Below are 18,900 nucleotides of genomic sequence, written 5' to 3'. Positions count from 1 at the left end.
TATTAAAACTCACGAATAAGAAGACAAACAACCCAATAAAAAATGAGAAAGATATCTGAGTAGGTATTTCACACCAAAAATGTACAAATGGTCAATAGGCACATAAAAAGATGCTTGAGATCATCATTATTCTCATAAGAGAAAAGCAACTTGAAGTCACAACATCCATTACGATAGCAAAAATAAAAAAGAGTTTGATGATAACAAGTGTTGACAAGGATGTGGAGCAACAGGAATCCTTACGTATTGCTACTGGGAATGTAAAATGGTACAGCCAATTTGGAAGACAGTTTGGCAATTTCTTATAAAGGTAAGTATACACTGATTATACGACTTAGCAGTTCCAATCTTAGGTATTTACCCAAGAAAAAGGTAAACATATGTTCACACAAAGACATACCAGAATGTTCATTGCAGCTTCATTCACAATAACCAAATATTAACCACCTATCCATCAATAGGTGTAGAGATTAACAAATAGTAATATATTCATTCCATGAAATACTATTCGTCATTCAAAAGGAATAAACCAGAGCTATACTTAATAACATGGATGAATTGCAAAATGATTATGGTGAGCAAATGAAGCCAGATCCAAAAGAGTATGTAAGGTTTTATTCCATTTATATAAAACCCTAATAAAGACAAATCCAATCCAGAGTGACAAAAAGCATGTCAGTGGTTGCCTGGGGCTGTGTGTACTGACTACAAGGGGCATGAGGAAGCATTCTGTGTGAAGGAATGTTATATATCATGATGGGGTGGTGGTTATACTGGTGTATACCCTTATCAAAACTTATCAAACTGCCCACTTAAAATACACTTCATTCTGTACACATTTTATGAAAATCCATTAATCAAATAGATTTTAAAAGAAGAAATGCTAAGTGACAGTGACCATAAAGTCAGATTGCAGGAGAGAGGCACAAGGCCATGGGAAGGTGGAGAGGAGTGAGGAATGAAGGCGATACTTACAAAGGCAATGGGAGGTGAGGCTGGTTGTAGAAAAGAGTTTGTTGGTGCCTTAGAGTGAGAAGATGAGAACAAAAGAAAGAATAAAGTACAAGAGTGCTAGGAAGAACAGAAGGGAGGCAACCAACTGATTTTCAAAAAGTCAAATCCAGTAAAACTGAAATGCATGTGATAAGAATCTAAGACTCTGGGGTGTGGTTTAAGGAATTATGCATAAAAATGGGATGGAAGGAAAGAATATTCAAGGAAGCAAGATCTCTAGTGAGGAAGCCTAGCATGTGATCCAGAGTATAGGAATTGAGGCAATTCTCCCAGAAGAAAGCTAAACAAAGAAGACAGGTGGTAACAGTAAGAGATATAAAGGGAGAGAACAATTTGGCACCCGAGAGGCCAATGCTGCCTATCCTCAAGCAATTGCTAAAGTTACCGACCTTTAAGCAATAACAGCATTTTAAAGGTATCAGTCTTCATTAGGAAAAAAAAAAAAATTACTTCATGTCCCCATCTGCCTGAGTCACATCCACTCACCTGAACAGCTGTGATGTGGAGTTTCCCCTTCCAATGTCCATGGCCCCTCTCCTTGCTCCAACTTGAAGATGACCTCTGGTTTGGGAACTTCGAACCCTGTTAACAGGACGTGATAGAGAATTGGGTCCAGCAAATTGCTTTCCATTTGTTCTTTGGAGAACTAACCACATTTCATTAGGAACTGAGTAATAATCACAGCAGTGAAAAGGGACTGAAGAATCTCAGACAAATCAAGGGAGACACCTTCACACAGTTCAGATGTCCCAGATAGCTCAGTGGTGGTGACGGGAAACACCCTCAACGAGGCTCTGTATTGGTGTCCTAAGGCTGCCATGACACAGTACCAAAACCTAGTGGCTTACAACAACAGAAATGTATTGTCTCTTATGTCTAGAGGTTAGAAATCAAGGTGCCAGCAGGGTCATGCTCTCCCTGATGGATCTAGGAGAGAACTCTTTCTAGCATCTTCTAGCTTCTAGTGTTTTCTGGCACTCTTTGGCATTCCTTGGCTTTTGAATACATTACTCCAGTGACATGGCTGTCTTCTACCTGGGTATCTTCTCACTGTCTTCCCTCTATGCATGCTTGTAGCAGTAATAACCCAATTTCTGCCTTCATCTTCATATGGTGTTCTCCCTGTGCACATCTCTGTGTTCAACTTTCCCCTTTTTATGAGGACATCAGTTAGATAAGATTGGGGCCCACCCTAATGACCTCACTTTAACTTGATTACCTCTGTAAAGACTCTATTTCCAAATATGGCCACATTCTGAAGTATTTAGGGGTAGGATTTCCACATAGCTTTTGGGGAAGACAAAATTGTACCCATAAATGTCTGCCCTCTAGTCCCCCAAAATTCATGTCCTTCTCACATACAAAATACATTCACCCCATCCCAACATCCTCCAAAGCCTTAATCATTCCAACATCAACCCTTAAGTCAAAACTCACATCTCGACATCATCAACTAAAAGTCTCAAATCTCATCATCTGATTCATCCAAATCAGTTATGGATAAGACAGGGTATAATTCATCCTGGGGAAAAATTCCTCTCTATCTGTGAACCTGTGAAACCAGACCACAAGTTTTCTGCTTCCAAAATACAACGGTGGGGCAGGCATAGGACAGATATTCCCATTCCAAAAGGGAGAAACTGGAATGAAAAAAGAGATCACGGGTCCCAAGTCTGAAGCCTAGCAGGGAAAATTTGATTAGATTCTAAGGCTTGTGAATAATCTCATGGGCTCCATGATCTGTCCTCTGAGCCCAGCGGGTGGCAGGCAGCCCTGGGCCAAGAATGACACCCCTCACTATTACCCCTAATGATCCAGTAGCAGAATGTTTTCTACTTGTCTCTGTGACCTTATGCTCTGCTGTTCTAGAGGTCTTAATTCCAAAGGGAGAAATGCTTCCACCAGGAGACACACAATGATTCTACTGAACTATAAGTTAAAACTCCCACCCAACCACTTTGGGTCCCTCATGCCCCTGAATCAACTGGCAAACAAGGGAGCTATGGTTTTGGCTGGAGTAACTGCTCACGATTACAAAGGGCAAATCTTTTCATTGCCCAATTTTAGTAAGATTCCTGCTAATCAGTTTAGCTAGAATCCCCTAACCTCAATATCCGATCGCCCTCGATATCTGATCAAATTCTTATCTTCTACTATCCCCCACATAATATTTGATCACCCTCGCCTGCCTTCAGCAAGAATCTTGTTAGGTCAGTTTAGTAACAATCCCCCTTTCCCTTGATGTTTCCTCTTAGTCATTTTCTATCTACTGGCCCCACTGTGCTCCTGGGTTATATTTATAAATCCCTACTTGTCCATGTTGTATTTGCAACTGAGCCCAGTTCCATACCGAGATAGCTTTTCCCTTATTGTAATAGTTCTGAATAAAATCTATTTTCACTGCTTTAACTACTGGCCAGCTCTGGTTTTCTTTGACAGTTTGGGTGTCACAACTCGGATAAGAGCCACAACTCGGGTAAGATCAGATTGATCACTGGACCCCAGACTTCTCACCTCTCAAGTATGCACCTTTGAACTTTATCTTCACTCCTGACTGATTGGGGGCCCATTGATGAGTCTGACTCCTGAACCAGTCCTCTGGGTGACAGTCCACTGAAGCAAAGTAAGGAAAGATTTTGATTCTTTTTTTTTTTTTTGAGACAGAGTCTTGCTCTGTCGCCCAGGCTGGAGTGCAGTGGTACCATCTCGGCTAACTGCAACTTTCGCCTCCTGGGTTCAAGTGATTCTCATGCTAGAATGTAGGTTAGAGTTCCAGGTAAGCAGCTGTTTATAAGAAGCTAAGTTAGAGTCCTATGCAAGGAAAGGCTGGGTTAGTTTCCTAGGCTTCTCTCTTTGTAAGAGGCTGGGTTCTGTAAGGAACAGAAGCTAGGTGACAGTCCCAAGTTTCTCTATTTATAAGCATAAAAGTACTATTAGTTAAAAAACATGGGAACGTGTCAGTCTACCAAAACACTCCTTTTTGAACCCCTGCTGGCTAAATGCTCCACCAATTCTACCTGTTTCCTGTCGTGTTGGCATTATTTTAATAAGGATAATTTGGAACTTCAAGGGCTTCCTTGGGAAACTTTACCTCTCCCCAAACAGTCTCCTCCAAGACCTCTCCCTTCCCATTGCTTCTGCTCCTCCTTCTTCCTTTTGCCACCTTTGATCTTCCCTTTAGACTCTCTTGATATAAGCAGCCCTTCAATCAATTCCCAGGCTTGAGCCCTTTTGCAGACTCAGACCCAGAACCTTGTGAATGAAGGGGAAACCAGGTTTCCTTAGGGAAAGACCCTGGTACACTACCAAAAACTTAGACTCTTAAAAATCTTTCTCCTAGTGTTCCCCAAAGGGATCTGTGGTCTTTTATTAAGATAACTATGTATTGGGAAAAAGGAATAATCAGACATTTTGGGATTTACTGGACACTGGCTCTGAACTGCCACTAATTCCAGGAGACCACAAACACCACTATGGTCCACCAGTAGTAGGAGCTTACGGAAGTGTAGTGGTTAATGGAGTTTTAGTTGAGGTCCATCTCACAGTGCGTCCAGTGGGTCCCCAAACCTATCCTGTGGCTATTTCCCCAGTTTCCGAATACATAATTGGAAGGAACATATTCAGCAACTGGCAGAATCCCCACATTCATTCTCTGACCTGTGGAATGAGGGCTACTGTGGTGGGGAAGGCCAAGTGGAAGTCACTGGAGCTGCCTCTACCTAGGAAAATAGTAAGCCAAAAGCAATACTGCATTCCTGAAGGGACTGTGGAAATCAGTGCTACCATCAGGGATATGAGGGATGCAGGGATGGTGATTCCCACTACATCCTCATTCACCTTGCCTATTTGACCTGTGCAGAAAACAGATGAATTTTGAAGAATGACAGTAGATTACTGTAAACATCACCAAGCGGTGACTGTAATTACACTTGCTCTTTGAGATGTGGTTTCATTGCTTGAGCAAATTAACACATTCATTTCCTGGTACCCAGTATGCAGCTATTGATCTCACAAATGGGGGGTGTGTATGTGTGTGTGTGTGTGTGTGTGTGAGAGAGAGAGAGAGAGAGAGAGAGAGAGAGAGAGAGAGAGAGAGATGCTTGTTAGTAAAGACTGCTGGAAGCAGTTTGTTTTCAGCTGGCAAAGCCAGCTATACACCTGGACTTTCCTATCTCAGGGGTATATCAACTCTCCAGACTTACGTAATCATTTAGTCCACAGTCATCTTGATCACCTTTCCCTTCCACAAGATATCACACTGGTTCATGACATTAATGAGATAATGCTGATTGGACCTAGTGAGCAAGAATCAGCAACTACACTAGACTTATGGGTAAGATATTTACGTATCAGAGTGGGAAATAAATCTGAAAAAAAATTTAAGGGTCTTACGCCTCAGGGAAATTTCTAGAGGTCCAGTGGTATAGAGCATGTCCAGACATCCCTTCTATGGCAAAGCACAAGTTATTGTACCTGGCCCCTCCTATAAGTGAAAAAAAAAAAAAAAAGGCACAATGCCTACTGGGCCTCTTTGGATTTCGGAGGTAACACATTCCTCATGTGGGTAATGCTACTCTGGCTCATTTACCAAGTTATCCAAAAAGTAGCTAGTTTTCAGTGGGGCCCAGAACAAGAGAAGACTCTACAACAGATCCAGGCTGCTGTGCAAGCTGCTCTGCAAACCAAAAAGTATTTCTCAAAAGGAGAGTAGTTATCTACTACTACAGTATGGCAGGACTTCGCTTCCAAATCCTAAAGATCTGCACTGCAATTCACCTATAGTGGATTGTCAGAGGCTCCAAACAGCATCCGTATCTGCACTGTCAGTTCAAGCACCATTGGATCTGCTGGATCATGTGATCCAGGTGGCAGAGCAGCTTGCACAGCAGCCTGGATCTGTTGTAGAGTCTTCTCTTGTTCTGGGCCATTCTTCCCTTTTCTTGAAGGATAACACATGTGCACAGTCAAGCTTTACCATCACATTTCCTGCTTATAGAATCTCAGAAGTCCAACAGCTTTCCTTCATTTTATCCTGTCTCTGTCCTCTTCAGTCCAACCTGGAAGCATTTCTAGTGAGACAGCTGATTGGATCCACAAGTCACACACCAAATCTCTTTAGTAACTGGTTGTTCAGACACACCCTTGGTGCTCTCTCCAGGGCACACTTTCTAAATTTTTGCCACATGGATAGGCTGAAAATTTTCTACTTCTTCAAGTTCTGGTACCTTTTTCCTAACAATTCTTTCTTCAATTTATCTCTTTCTTCTCATATTTTACTATAAGCGGCAAAGAGAAACCAGGCTGTGCTTTCAACACTGCTTGGAAATCTCCTCAGCTAAATAGTCAAGTTCATGACTTACAAGCTTTACTTTTCACCCAATAGAACACAATTCAGGAGGATCCAAGATGGCCGAATAGAAACAGCTCTGGATTGCAGTTCCCAGCCAAAACACAGAGGGTGAATGATCACCGCATTTCCAAACGAATTTTTACTGACCACAGACCAGGAGATTCCTGGGCAGAAAAGCACCATGAGTCTCCAGCACAGCTGTTTCAGTCACACAGTGGGTCTCCACACAAAAACTTACACAAATCCAGGTGCCGTTTCAGCTGGCAACTGGAATGCCTGAGAGATAGAGTCGCCCATTCAACTGAAAAAAGGGGGCTGAAACAGGGAGCCAGGCGATCTGGTTTGGCTGGTCCTACCCCCACAAAGACAAGCAATCTGAAATGCTCTGGATTGAGAATTTCACACCAAGCACAGCTGGACCTGGGACAGTCCAGCTCTGTAGGGGAAAGGGCGTCCGCCATTACCGAGGCAGTCCACCACTACTGAGGCAGTCCACCATTACTGAGGCAGTCCACCATTATTGAGGCAGTCTGTCATTACAGAGACAGTCTGCCACTACTGAGGCAGACTACCATTACCAAGGCAGTTCTAGCTATACCCCTGTAAACAAAACTGCAAGGAAGTTCACACAGCAGCTGGGCAGAGCCCACAGCAGCTCAGCAACGCCTCTGCTGGCAGACTGTGACTAGGCTACCTCCTATCTCTGAAAAAAGGCAGCAGAATGACAGGAACTTACAAATAAAGCCCCACCTTCCTGGGACAGAGCACCTGGGGAAAAAAGTCAGTTATGAGTTCCACTGCAGCAGGCTTAAATGTACCTGCCCAGCAGCTCTGAACAGAACAACGGAGCTCACAGCTCAGCACTTGAGCTCCTATAACAGACAGACTGTCTCCTCAAGCAGCTCCCTGACCCCCATATAACCAAAGAGACACCTCATAAAGGAGAGCTCACACTGACATCTGGTGCGTATCCTTCCAGGACAAAGATAACAAAAGAAGAAACTGGCAGCAACCCTTACTGTTCTGTAGCCGCTGCAGGTGATCCCCAGGCCAGCAGGGTCTGGAGTGGACCTCAGCAGTCCTATAGCAGAGGGGCCTGACTGTTAGAAGGAAAACTAAGAAACAGAAAGAAATAACTTCATCAGCAACAAAAAGGACGTCCACTCAGAGACACCATCTGAAAGTCACCAACCACAAAGACTGCAGGTAGATAAATCCACAAAGACGGGAAGAAACTAGAGCAAAAAGGATGAAAATACCCAAAACCAGAACGCCTCTCCTCCTCCAAGGGATCATAACTCCTCACAAGCAAGGGAACAAGGCTGGATGGAGAATGAGTCTGATGAATTGACATAAACAGGCTGCAGAAGGTGGGTAATAAACTTCTCTGAGCTAAAAGATCATGTTCTAATCCAATGTAAAGAAACTAAGGATCTTGAAAAAAAGGTTTGAAAAAATGCTAATGAGAATAAAGAGCTTATAGAGGAATATAAATGAATTGATGGAGCTGAAAAACACAACACGAAAACTTCTCAAAGCATACACAAGTTTCAATAGCCAAACTGACCAAGCAGAAGAAAGGATATCAGAAACTGAAGATCAACTCAATGAAATAAAACGAGAAGGCAAGATTAGAGAAAAAAGAGTAAAAAGAAATGAACAAAGCCTCCAAGAAATATGGGATTATGTGAAAAGATCTAATCTACGTTTGATAGGTGTACCTGAATGTGATGGAGAGAATGAATCCAAGCTGGAAAACACTCTTCAGGATATTATCCGGGAGAACTTCCCCAACCTAGCAAGGTAGGCCAACATTCAAGTCCAAGAAATACAGAGATCACCACAAAGATATTCCTCAAGAAGAGCAACCCCAAGGCACATAATCGTCAGATTCACCAGCATTGAAATGAAGAAAAAAATGCTAAGGGCAGCCAGAAAGAAAGGTCAGGTTACCCACAGAGGGAAGTCCATCAGACTCACAGTGGCTCTCAGCAGAAACCCTACAAGCCAGAAGAGAGTGGGGGCCAATATTCAACATCCTTAAAGAAAAGAACTTTCAACTTAGAATTTCATATCCAGCCAAACTAAGCTTTATAAGCGAAGGAGAAATAATATCCTTTATGAACAAGCAATTGCTCAGAGATTTCAACACCACCAGGCCTACCTTACAAGAGCCCCTGAAAGAAGCACTAAACATAGAAAGGAACAACCAGTACCAGCCACTCCAAAAACGTACCAAATGGTAAAGAGCATCGACACAATGAAGAAACTGCATCAACTAACGGGCAAAACAACCAGCTAGCATCAAAATGGCAGGATCAAATTCACACATAACAATATTAACCTTAAATGTAAATGGGCTAAACGCCCCAATCAAAAGACACAGACTGGCAAATTGGATAAAAAGTCAAAACCCATTGGTGTGCTGTATCCATTAAACCCATCTCATATGCAAGGATACACATAGACTCAAAATAAAGAGATGAAGGAAGATCTACCAAGCAAATGGAGAGCAAAAAAAAGCAGGAGTTGCAATCCTAGTTTCTGAAAAAATAGACTTTAAACCAACAAAGATCAAAGGAGACAAAGAAGGGCATTACATAATGGTAAAAGGATCAATGCAACAAGAAGAGCTAACAATCCTAAATATATACGCACCCAATACAGGAGCACCCAGACACATAAAGCAACTTCTTAATGACCTATAAAGAGACTTAGATTCCCACATAATAATACTGGGAGACTTTAACACTCCACTGTCAATATTAGACAGATTAACGAGACAGAAAATTAACAAGGATATCCAGGACTTGAACTCAGACCTGGACCAAGTAAACCTAATAGACATTTACAGAACTCTCCACCCCAAATCCACAGAATACACATTCTTCTCAGCACCACATCACACCTATTCTAAAACTGACCTCATAATTGGAAGTAAATCACTCCTCAGCAAATGCAAAAGAACGGAAATCATAAGAAACAGTCTCTGAGACCATAGTACAATCAAATTACAACTCACAATTCAGAAACTAACTCAGAACCACACAGCTTCATGGAAACTGAAAACTGGCTCTTGAATGTTGACTGGATAAACAATGAAATGAAGGCAGAAATAAAGATGTCCTTCGAAACCAACGAGAATGAAGACACAATGTACCAGAATCACTGGGACACATTTAAAGCAGTGTCTAGAGGAAAATTTATAGCAACAAATGCCCACATGAGAAGCAAGGAAAGATCTAAAATTGACACACTATCGCCAAAATTGAAAGAGCTAGAGGAGCAAGATCAAGAAAACTCAAAACCCAGCAGAAGACAAGAAATAACTAAGATCAGAGCAGAACTGAAGGAGACAGAGATACGAAAACCCTCAAAAAATCAGTAAATCCAGGAGCAGATTTTTTGAAAAGATCAACAAAATAGACCACTAGCCAGATTAATAAAAAAGAAAAGAGAGAAGAATCAAATAGATGCAATAAAAAATGATAAAGGGGATATCACCACAGATTTCACAGAAATACAAACCACCATCAGAGATTACTACAAACAACTATATGCACATAAACCAGTAAACCTGGAAGAAATGGATAAATTCCTGGACACTTACACCCTCCCAAGCCTAAACCAGGAAGAAGTCAAAATCCTGAACACACCAATAACAAGGGCTGAAGTTGAGGCAGCAATTAATAGCTTACCAACCAAAAAAAGCCCAGGTCCAGATGGGTTCACAGCCAAATTCTACCAGACATACGAAGAGGGGCCAGTACCACTCCTTCTGAAACTATTCCAAACAATCTAAAAAGAGGAAATCCTCCCCAAATCTTTTTATGAGACCAACATCATCCTGATACCAAAACCTGGCAGAGACTCAACAAGAAAAGAAAACTTCAGGTCAACATCCATGATGAACATTGATGCAAAAATCTTCAATAAAATACTGGCAAATCGATTACAACAGCACATCAAAAAGCTTATCCACCATGATCAAGTAGGCTTCATCCCGGGAATGCAAGGCCGGTTCAACATACGCAAGTCTATAAACATGATTCACCACATAAACAGAACCAAAGACAAAAACCACATGATTATCTCAATAAATGCAGAGAAGGCCTTTGACAAAATTCAACAGCCCTTTATGTTAAAAACTCTCAATAAACTAGGTATCAATGAAACGTATCTCAAAATAATAAAAGCTATTTATGACAAACCCACAGCTAATATCGTACTGAATGGGCAAAAACCGGAAGCATTCCCTTTGAAAACTGGCACTAGACAAGGATGCCCTCTCTCACCACTCCTATTCAATACAGTATTGGAAGTTCTAGCCAGAGCAATCAGGCAAGAAAAAGAAATAAAGGGTATTCAATTAGGAAAGGAGGAAGTCGAACTGTCTCTATTTGCAGACAACATGATTGTATATTTAGAAGACCCAATTGTCTCAGCCCAAAACCTCTTGAAACTGATAAGCAACTTCAGCAAAGTCTCAGGATACAAAATCAATGTGCAAAAATCACATGCATTCCTATACACCAATAACAGACTTAAAGAGAGCCAAATCAAGAACGAACTGCCATTCACAATGGCTACAAAGAGAATAACATACCTAGGAATACAACTAACAAAGGATGTAAAGGACCTCTTCAAGAACTACAAACCACTGCTCAAGGAAATAAGAGAGGACACAAACAGATGGAGAAACATTCCATGCTCATGGTTAGGAGGACTGAATATCATGAAAATGACCATACTGCCCAAAGTAATTTATAGATTCAACGCTATCCTCATCAAGCCACCAATGACCTTCTTCACAGAACTAGAAAAAAACCACCTTAAGCTTCATATGGAACCAAAAGAGAGCCCTCATAGCCAAGTCAATTCTAAGCAAAAAGAACAAAGCTGGAGGCATCATGCTATCTGACTTCAAACTATACTACAAGGCTACGGTAATCAAAACAGCATGGTACTGGTACCAAAACAGAGATATAGACCAGTGGAACAGGACAGAAGCCTTGTAGGCAATGCCACACATCTACAACCATCTGATCTTTGACAAACCTGACAAAAACAAGGAATGGGGAAAGGATTCCTTGTTTAATAAATGGTGTTGGGAAAACTGGCCAGCCATGTGCAGAAAGCAGAAACTGGGCCCCTTCCTAATACCTTACACTAAAATTAACTCCAGATGGATTAAAGACTTAAGCATAAGACCTAACATCATAAAACCCTTAGAAGAAAACCCAGGCAAAACCATTCAGGACATAGGCACAGGCAAGGACTTCATGACTAAAACACCAAAAGCATTGGCAACAGACGCCAAAATAGACAAATGCGATCCAATTAAACTCCAAAGCTTCCACACAGCAAAAGAAACAATCATCAGAGTGAACTGGCAACCAACAGAATGGGAAAAAATTTTTGCAACCTACTCATCTGACAAAGGACTTATATCCAAAATCTACAAAGAACTAAAACAGATTTACAAGAAAAAAAAAAAAAAAACAAACAAACCCATTCAAAAGTGGGCAAAGGATATGAACAGACACTTTTCAAAAGAAGACATATATGAGGCCAACAAACATATGAAAAAATGCTCATCATCACTGGTCATTAGAGAAATGCAAATCAAAACAACATTGAGATACCATCTCATGCCAGTTAGAATGGCGATCATTAAAAAATCTGGAGACAACAGATGCTGGAGAGGATGTGGAGAAATAGGAACACTTTTACACTGTTGGTGGGAGTGTAAATTAGTTCAACCATTGTGGAAGACAGTGTGGCGATTCCTCAAGGACCTAGAAATAGAAATTCCATTTAACCCAGCAATCCCATTACTGGGTATATATCCAAAGGATTATAAATCATTCTATTATAAGGACACATGCACAGGCATGTTCATTGTGGCACTGTTTACAATAGCAAAGACCTGGAACCAACCTAAATGCCCAACGATGATAGACTGGACAGGGAAAATATGGCACATATACACCATGGAATACTATGCAGCCATAAAAAATGATGAGTTCATGTCCTTTGTAGGGACATAGATGAACCTGGAAACCATAATTCTCAGCAAATTGACACAGGAACAGAGAATCAAGCACCGCATGTTCTCACTCGTAGGCGGGTGTTGAACAATGAGAACACACGGACACAGGGAGGGGAGCATCACACACTGGGGTCTGTTGGGGAGGGACAGTGGTGGGTAGGGAGTTGGGGAGGGATAATACGGGGAGAAATGCCAGATATATGTGATGGGGACAGAGGCAGCAAACCATATGGCCATGTATGTACCTATGCGACAATCCTGCATATTCTTTACATATACCCCAGAACCTAAAATGCAATAAAAAATACATATATATATTTAAAAAACAAATAGGTTCGGCTGGGTGTGGTGGCTCAAGCCTGTAATCCCAGCACTTTGGGAGGCAGAGGTGGGTGGATCACGAGGTCAAAAGATCGAGACCATCCTGATCAACATGGTGAAACCCCATCTCTACTAAAAATACAAAAAATTAGCTGGGCATGGTGGCGTGTGCCTGTAATCCCAGCTACTCAGGAGGCTGAGGAAGGAGAATTGCCTGAACCCAGGAGGTGGAGGTTGCGGTGAGCCGAGATCGCACCATTGCACTCCAGCCTGGGTAACAAGAGCGAAACTCCGTCTCAAAAACAAAAAACAAAAAACAAAAAACAAAACAAAACAAAAAAAAACAAACAGGTTCAAAATCCGTAAGTTTATAATGATACTCAAAAAAAGGAAGGTGATAGATTTGCTGATGATCCTGATTTGATTATTACACATTGTACACATGTACTGAAATATAATACTGTACCTGATAAATATGTGCAACTATTATGTGTCAATTACAGGCAACTTATTTGCTATATTTTCCTTGTTTTAAAAAAAAAAATTATTTGAGATGGAGTTTCTCTCTTGTTGCCCAGCCTGAAGTGCAATGGCATGATCTCGGCTCACTGCAACCTCTGCCCCTAGGGTTCAAGTGATTCTCCTGCCTCAGCCTCCCAAGTAGCTAGGATTACAGGCATATGCCACCACATCTAGCTTATTTTTTATATTTAGTAGAGATGGGGTTTTACCATGTTGGTCAGGCTGGTCTCGAACTCCTGACCTCATATGATCCACCCGCCTCAGTCTTCCAAAGTGCTAGGATTACAGGGATGAGCCACCCCGCCCAGCCAGTTTTTTAAAATAAGTAGGTATTATGGAGCCATCCTTGGGTCAAGACAGTAACAATAGTAGCAATCTTTTTATGATACTTATTATCAAATTGTATACTTTAAGTATGTGCAGTTTATGTTATGTAATTTATATTTCAATAAAGAGAGAGAGAAAGAAAGGAGAGGCGGGGAGAGGGAAGGGGAGGGGAGGAGAAGGAAGGGGAGGGGAGGGAGGGAGGAAGGAAGGAAGGAAGGAAGGAAGGAAGGAAGGAAGGAAGGAGAAAAAAAGGGGGAGGGAGAGAGGGAGGGAAAAGGAAAATTTCATTACATTGCCTTTGAGCATGTTAGGACACCAATTCATTATTTTGAAAATGGATAAATAAAGGAAAAGAATCAAGCAAAAAAAAAAAAAAAAAAAAAAAGAACACAATTTAGCCGTATTCTCTGGTACTTTATAACAAGGATTGCTATTCTCCCAGCTTGCAATAATATGTTCCTTATTTCGATCTGAGATCTCACCAAAAGTACCTTTAACATTCATGTTTCTACCAATAGTCTGGTTAAGGCCATCTAGGCTTTTTCTGCCAAGCATATCAAAACCTAGCCCCTTCAATCCAGCCTCTACCTGTTACCCAATTCCAAAGCCACTTTCACATTTTTAAGGTATTTATCACAGCAGCACCCCATTTTCAAGTATAAAACTCCGTATTCGTTTCCTAGGGCTGTTAAAGTACCACAAACTAGGGGGCTCAAAACAACAGAAATTTATTGTCTCACAGTTTTGGGGCCAGAACTCCAAAACCCCAAGGTGTTAGCAGGGTCATGATCTCTTTGAAGGTGCTAGGGAAGGAACTGTTCCAGGCCTCTCTTAGCTTCTGGTGGCCTCAAGTGTTCCTTTGCTTACAGATGTATCATTCTAGTCACATTCCATCTTCTCCCTGTGTATCTTCATATTGCCTTCCCCGTGTGTGTGTGTGTGTGTGTGTGTGTGTGTGTGCGCACGTGTGTGTGTCCAGTTTTCCCCTTTTTATAAGGACACCAATTATATTAGATTAAGGCCCACCCTAAAGACTCTATTTCCAAATAAGGTCTTTAAGCAGCCAAGAGAAACCAGGTTGTGCTTTCTGGGGGGCTGGGGGTTAAGACTTTAACATATTTCATTTGGAGGACACAATTTAACCCATAACAGGCTCCTCACAACTTCATAGGATGGTTGCCCTTACCCACTGACAGCAGGTGGCTGTAGTTCTCCAACATTACATCCTGGTACAGGCGTCTTTGAGTAGAGTCCAGTTGCTGCCACTCTTCTCTACTGAAGTCCACAGTCACATCCTCAAATGACACTGATACCTGTAACAACACAGTCTTGTTCAAGGCAACATGATCAGCACTGGAGGATGGGGAGAAGACCGATAGGAAGTTGTTTTTAATACTTTTTCATCATAATATACCATATGGTATGCCCATTAAATACTTAGTTTAAATATATACACATATATAATATTGTGTAGAATATAAAAAAATCTAATCACAAATTCCTGCTATTCATTATGTATGACACTTAGTCTTCCATTTATTAAAAATGATAATTTTTAGCAAGGATTTGACCTTGATCCTATTTTGTTACTCGTTTTTATGAGAAATTTGTGCTCTATAACTTTTAGAAGGAAGCACATATATCTCCTCCATCCCAATTTTTAAAAATTTCACATAGCTCCCTCTCCTGTTGTTTTCATTTACTCTTGAAAAATATGATCTTTTTGTCTTAATGCCTTTTTATTGGTCATTTCTAATTTGATTCTGTGGTGGTCAGAAAGTATACTCTGTGTGATTTCAACATATGGTCTATCTAGGAGAATGTTTCCATGTTTCCCTGAAAAGAATATATATTTGGGTATTGATGGCTTTAGTGTTCTGTAATATGTAAATCAAGTTGGTTGAATGTTGTTGAAATTTCCTGTTGCATCACTGATTTGTTTTCTACGGGTTTAATCACTTATTTGTCAAGATTTTGGTAAAAATTTGATAAAATGTTAACATTTATATGGCTATGCAAAGGACCCGGAATAGTCAAAAGCAAGAAAAAGTATGAAGGATTTATACCCCTTAATGTTAAGATATACTGTAAAGCTACAGTAATTTAAGCAGTATGGGATGATGTAAGCACAGACAGACATATCATTATAACAGAATAAAGTCCAGAAACAAACCCACACATACACAGACAATTTTTTTTTTGACAAAGGTGCCAATGAGATTCAATGAGCAAAAGGGAAGTCTTTTAAACACATTGTGCTGGAAGGGGTAGATATCAGTATTAGGAAAAAACCACGAACCTTGACCCACACCTCACGCCATATACAAAAATTAACGAAAATTAAGTTTCAGTATGACTGCATTGCTTTTATCAGACCAACCTTCATACAGATAACAACTATAAACTCTGAGCAAAAAATATTTTAAAAACTATCTAAAGATACTAAGGAGCAACCCAAGTCAGGCTGTACTTGAAGGAGAGCTGACACTTAGAAGAGAGGTTGGCACTTTAGCTTGTGAATAGGCCCAGTCAGTGCCATGTGGGGTAGCTAAAATTCCAAGAGAAGTGGTGCATGCCTATGGTCCTGGCTACTTGGGAGGCTGAGGTGGGAGGACTGATTAAACCTGGGAGGTTAAGGCTGCAGTGAGCTATGATTGTGCCACTGCACTCCAGCCTGGGCGACAGAGCCAGACCCTACCTGAAAAAAAAAAAAAAAAAAAAAAAAAGAGAGAGACAGAGAAGAAAAGAAAACCACTTGTTGTTGCCTTGAAGAATCAAAGGGGAGTTCTACAGTCATCACTACCCCTGGAAAATCCAGGTAGTGGGGTTTCCAGAAAGGCATTGAAAGCGAGAAGGGTGCCTAAATTCTGTGGATGAAGTCTGCCCAAATCTCTGGTTGACCAGCTAAATGAACTGAAACTTGAGCTACCACATACCACAGAGAAAACTAGTACCTAGTTTGATCCAGGCATGTTAAGTGCTTCTTACAAAGCAAAACAAAAAATCAGCACTATTCAGAGGAATTAAACAGAATCAAGCATCTCTAATATATGTTTCACAACAAAAACACAATCCAAAACAACTTAACAGAGAGACAGAAAGGTGTGGAGTGAAAGGGAAGAGGCTCAAGAGAAAATGCACTCAGAGACTGACCTGAGGTGATCTAGATGCTAGAATTAGCAGAAAAGTGCTTTAAATCAGTTAGTTATAATTATGCTCAAAACATACAAATATGTTCATAACAAATGAATAAATAGGATAGGCCAACTGCGAAATATAAACTATTAAAAAAACTGAAAAATACCATCTGAAACTAAAAAGTTCACTGGATGGGCTTAACAGAAGAATAGAGATAACTGAAGAAAGAGGTAATTAACTTAAAGACAGACCAACAGAAATTATCCAATCTGAAAAGCAGTGATAATCAAATTGAAAATAAAAACAAATAGAGTCTCAGGGATGATGCTATGGTTTGAATGTTTGTGATCCCTCCAAAATTCATGTTTAAACTAAATCCTAACGCAACAATATTAAGAGGTATGGCCTTTGGGAGGTATTTAGGTCATGAGGGCTCGTGAATGGATTAGGAGTGTTCTTTTTTTTTTTTTTTTTTTTTTTTTTTGAGACAGAGTTTCGTTCTTGTTACCCAGGCTGGAGTGCAATGGCGCGATCTCGGCTCACCGCAACCTCCGCCTCCTGGGTTCAGGCAATTCTCCTGCCTCAGCCTCCTGAGTAGCTGGGATTACAGGCACGCACCACCATGCCCAGCTAATTTTTTGTATTTTTAGTAGAGTCGGGGTTTCACCATGTTGACCAGGATGGTCTCGATCTCTTGACCTCGTGATCCACCCGCCTCTGCCTCCCAAAGTGCTGGGATTACAGGCGTGAGCCACCGTGCCCAGCAGGAGTGTTCTTTTAAAAGGGCTTGGGGGAACTAGCTATGTCCTTCCTTTTTGACCTTCCACCCTTTCCACCATGTAAGGACACAGAATTCGCCCCTTCTGGAGGACACAGCAACAAGGTGCCATCTTGGAAGCAGACAGCAGCCTTCACTGGATACCTAAGTTGCTTGTGTGTTTATCTTGCACTTCTCAGCCTCCAGAACGGTGAGAAATAAATGTCTATTGTTTATAAGATACCCAGTCTCAGGGATGTTGTTATAGTAGGACAAACAGACTAAGACAGATGAGTAAGACAAAAATCAAAAGATCTAACATACATGCCATTTAACACCCAGAAGGAGAGAAGGGCAGAAAAGACATTTTTAAATATAATGTGCAGACATATATACCATGGACTACTATGTAGCCATAAAAAAGGATGAGTTCATGTCCTTTGCAGGGACATGGATAAAGCTGGAAACCATCATTCTCAGCAAACTAACATAAGAACAGAAAGGATATCTTTGCAACCTTGACATAAGCATGGATTTCTTAACACAGTACAAAAAGCCCCAAGCATAAAAGAAAAGCTTCAAAAACTGGATCTTATCAAAATTAAAACTTCTGCTCATCAAAAGACACTATTGAGAAAATGAAAAGTCAAGCCACAGCCTGGGAGAAAATATTTACAATACATACACAAAACACCCGTATTAAGAATGTAGAAAGAACTCCTAGAAAGTAATAAGAAAATGACACATAGCCCAATTTTTCTAATGGGAAAAATACTTGATCAGACACAAAAAAGATACACAAATGGCCAATAAAGCACATGAAAAGATGTTCACCATCATTCGTTATAAGGGAAATGCAATTTAAGCTGTATCGAGAAAGCACTAGACACTCACTAGAAACGCTAAAATTAAAAAGACACTCAAAAATTGCTGGTAGGAAAGTAAAACCAAGCCACCACTTTGGAAACTTGTTTGACAATTTCTTTTCTTTTCTTCTTTCTTCTTTTTTTGAGACAGAGTCTTCCTCTGTCACCCAGGCTGGAGACAGTGGTGTGATCTTAGCTCACTGCAACCTTCGCCTTCCAGGTTCGAGTGATTCTTGTGCTTCAGCCTCCTTAGTAGCTGGGATTACAGGCATGTGCCACCATACCTGGCTAATTTTTGTATTTTTAGTAGAGACAGAGTTTCACCATGTTGGCCAGGCTGGTCTTGAACTCCTGGCCTCAAGTGATCTGTCCACTTCAGCCTCCCAAAGTGCTGGGATTACAGGCCTGAGCCTGAACTTGTTTTACAGTTTCTAATAAAGTTAAGCATATATCCACCACATAATCTAGCAATTCCATTTCTTGGTAGTTAATAAAAAGAAATGAAAACATACATACTCAGAAAACTTCTATAAGAATGCCCATAGCAGGCTTG

The 18,900-nt window shown here is 40.8% G+C and overlaps 1 protein-coding gene across 6 annotated transcripts in view; it reads right to left on the bottom strand.

Moving 5' to 3' along the window:
* The window catches only part of ZNF81 (zinc finger protein 81), a 74,084-nt gene that overhangs the window by 20,857 nt on the left and 34,327 nt on the right, over positions 1-18,900 (bottom strand). For all 6 annotated transcript variants that reach the window (XM_010350170.2, XM_074392068.1, XM_074392071.1 and 3 more), the window contains 2 exons: positions 14,773-14,899; positions 1,501-1,596 (listed from right to left, as the gene is read on the bottom strand). In XM_010350170.2, the coding sequence (XP_010348472.1) occupies positions 1,501-1,596; positions 14,773-14,899 (223 nt within the window). The remainder of the gene's footprint in view (positions 1-1,500; positions 1,597-14,772; positions 14,900-18,900) is intronic.

This window comes from Saimiri boliviensis, chromosome X (genome assembly GCF_048565385.1).
Source record: "Saimiri boliviensis isolate mSaiBol1 chromosome X, mSaiBol1.pri, whole genome shotgun sequence".
Classification (NCBI taxonomy): domain Eukaryota; kingdom Metazoa; phylum Chordata; class Mammalia; order Primates; family Cebidae; genus Saimiri; species Saimiri boliviensis.
Note: the sequence above shows the minus strand (reverse complement) of the source record. Positions and strands in the feature narration are given on the sequence as shown.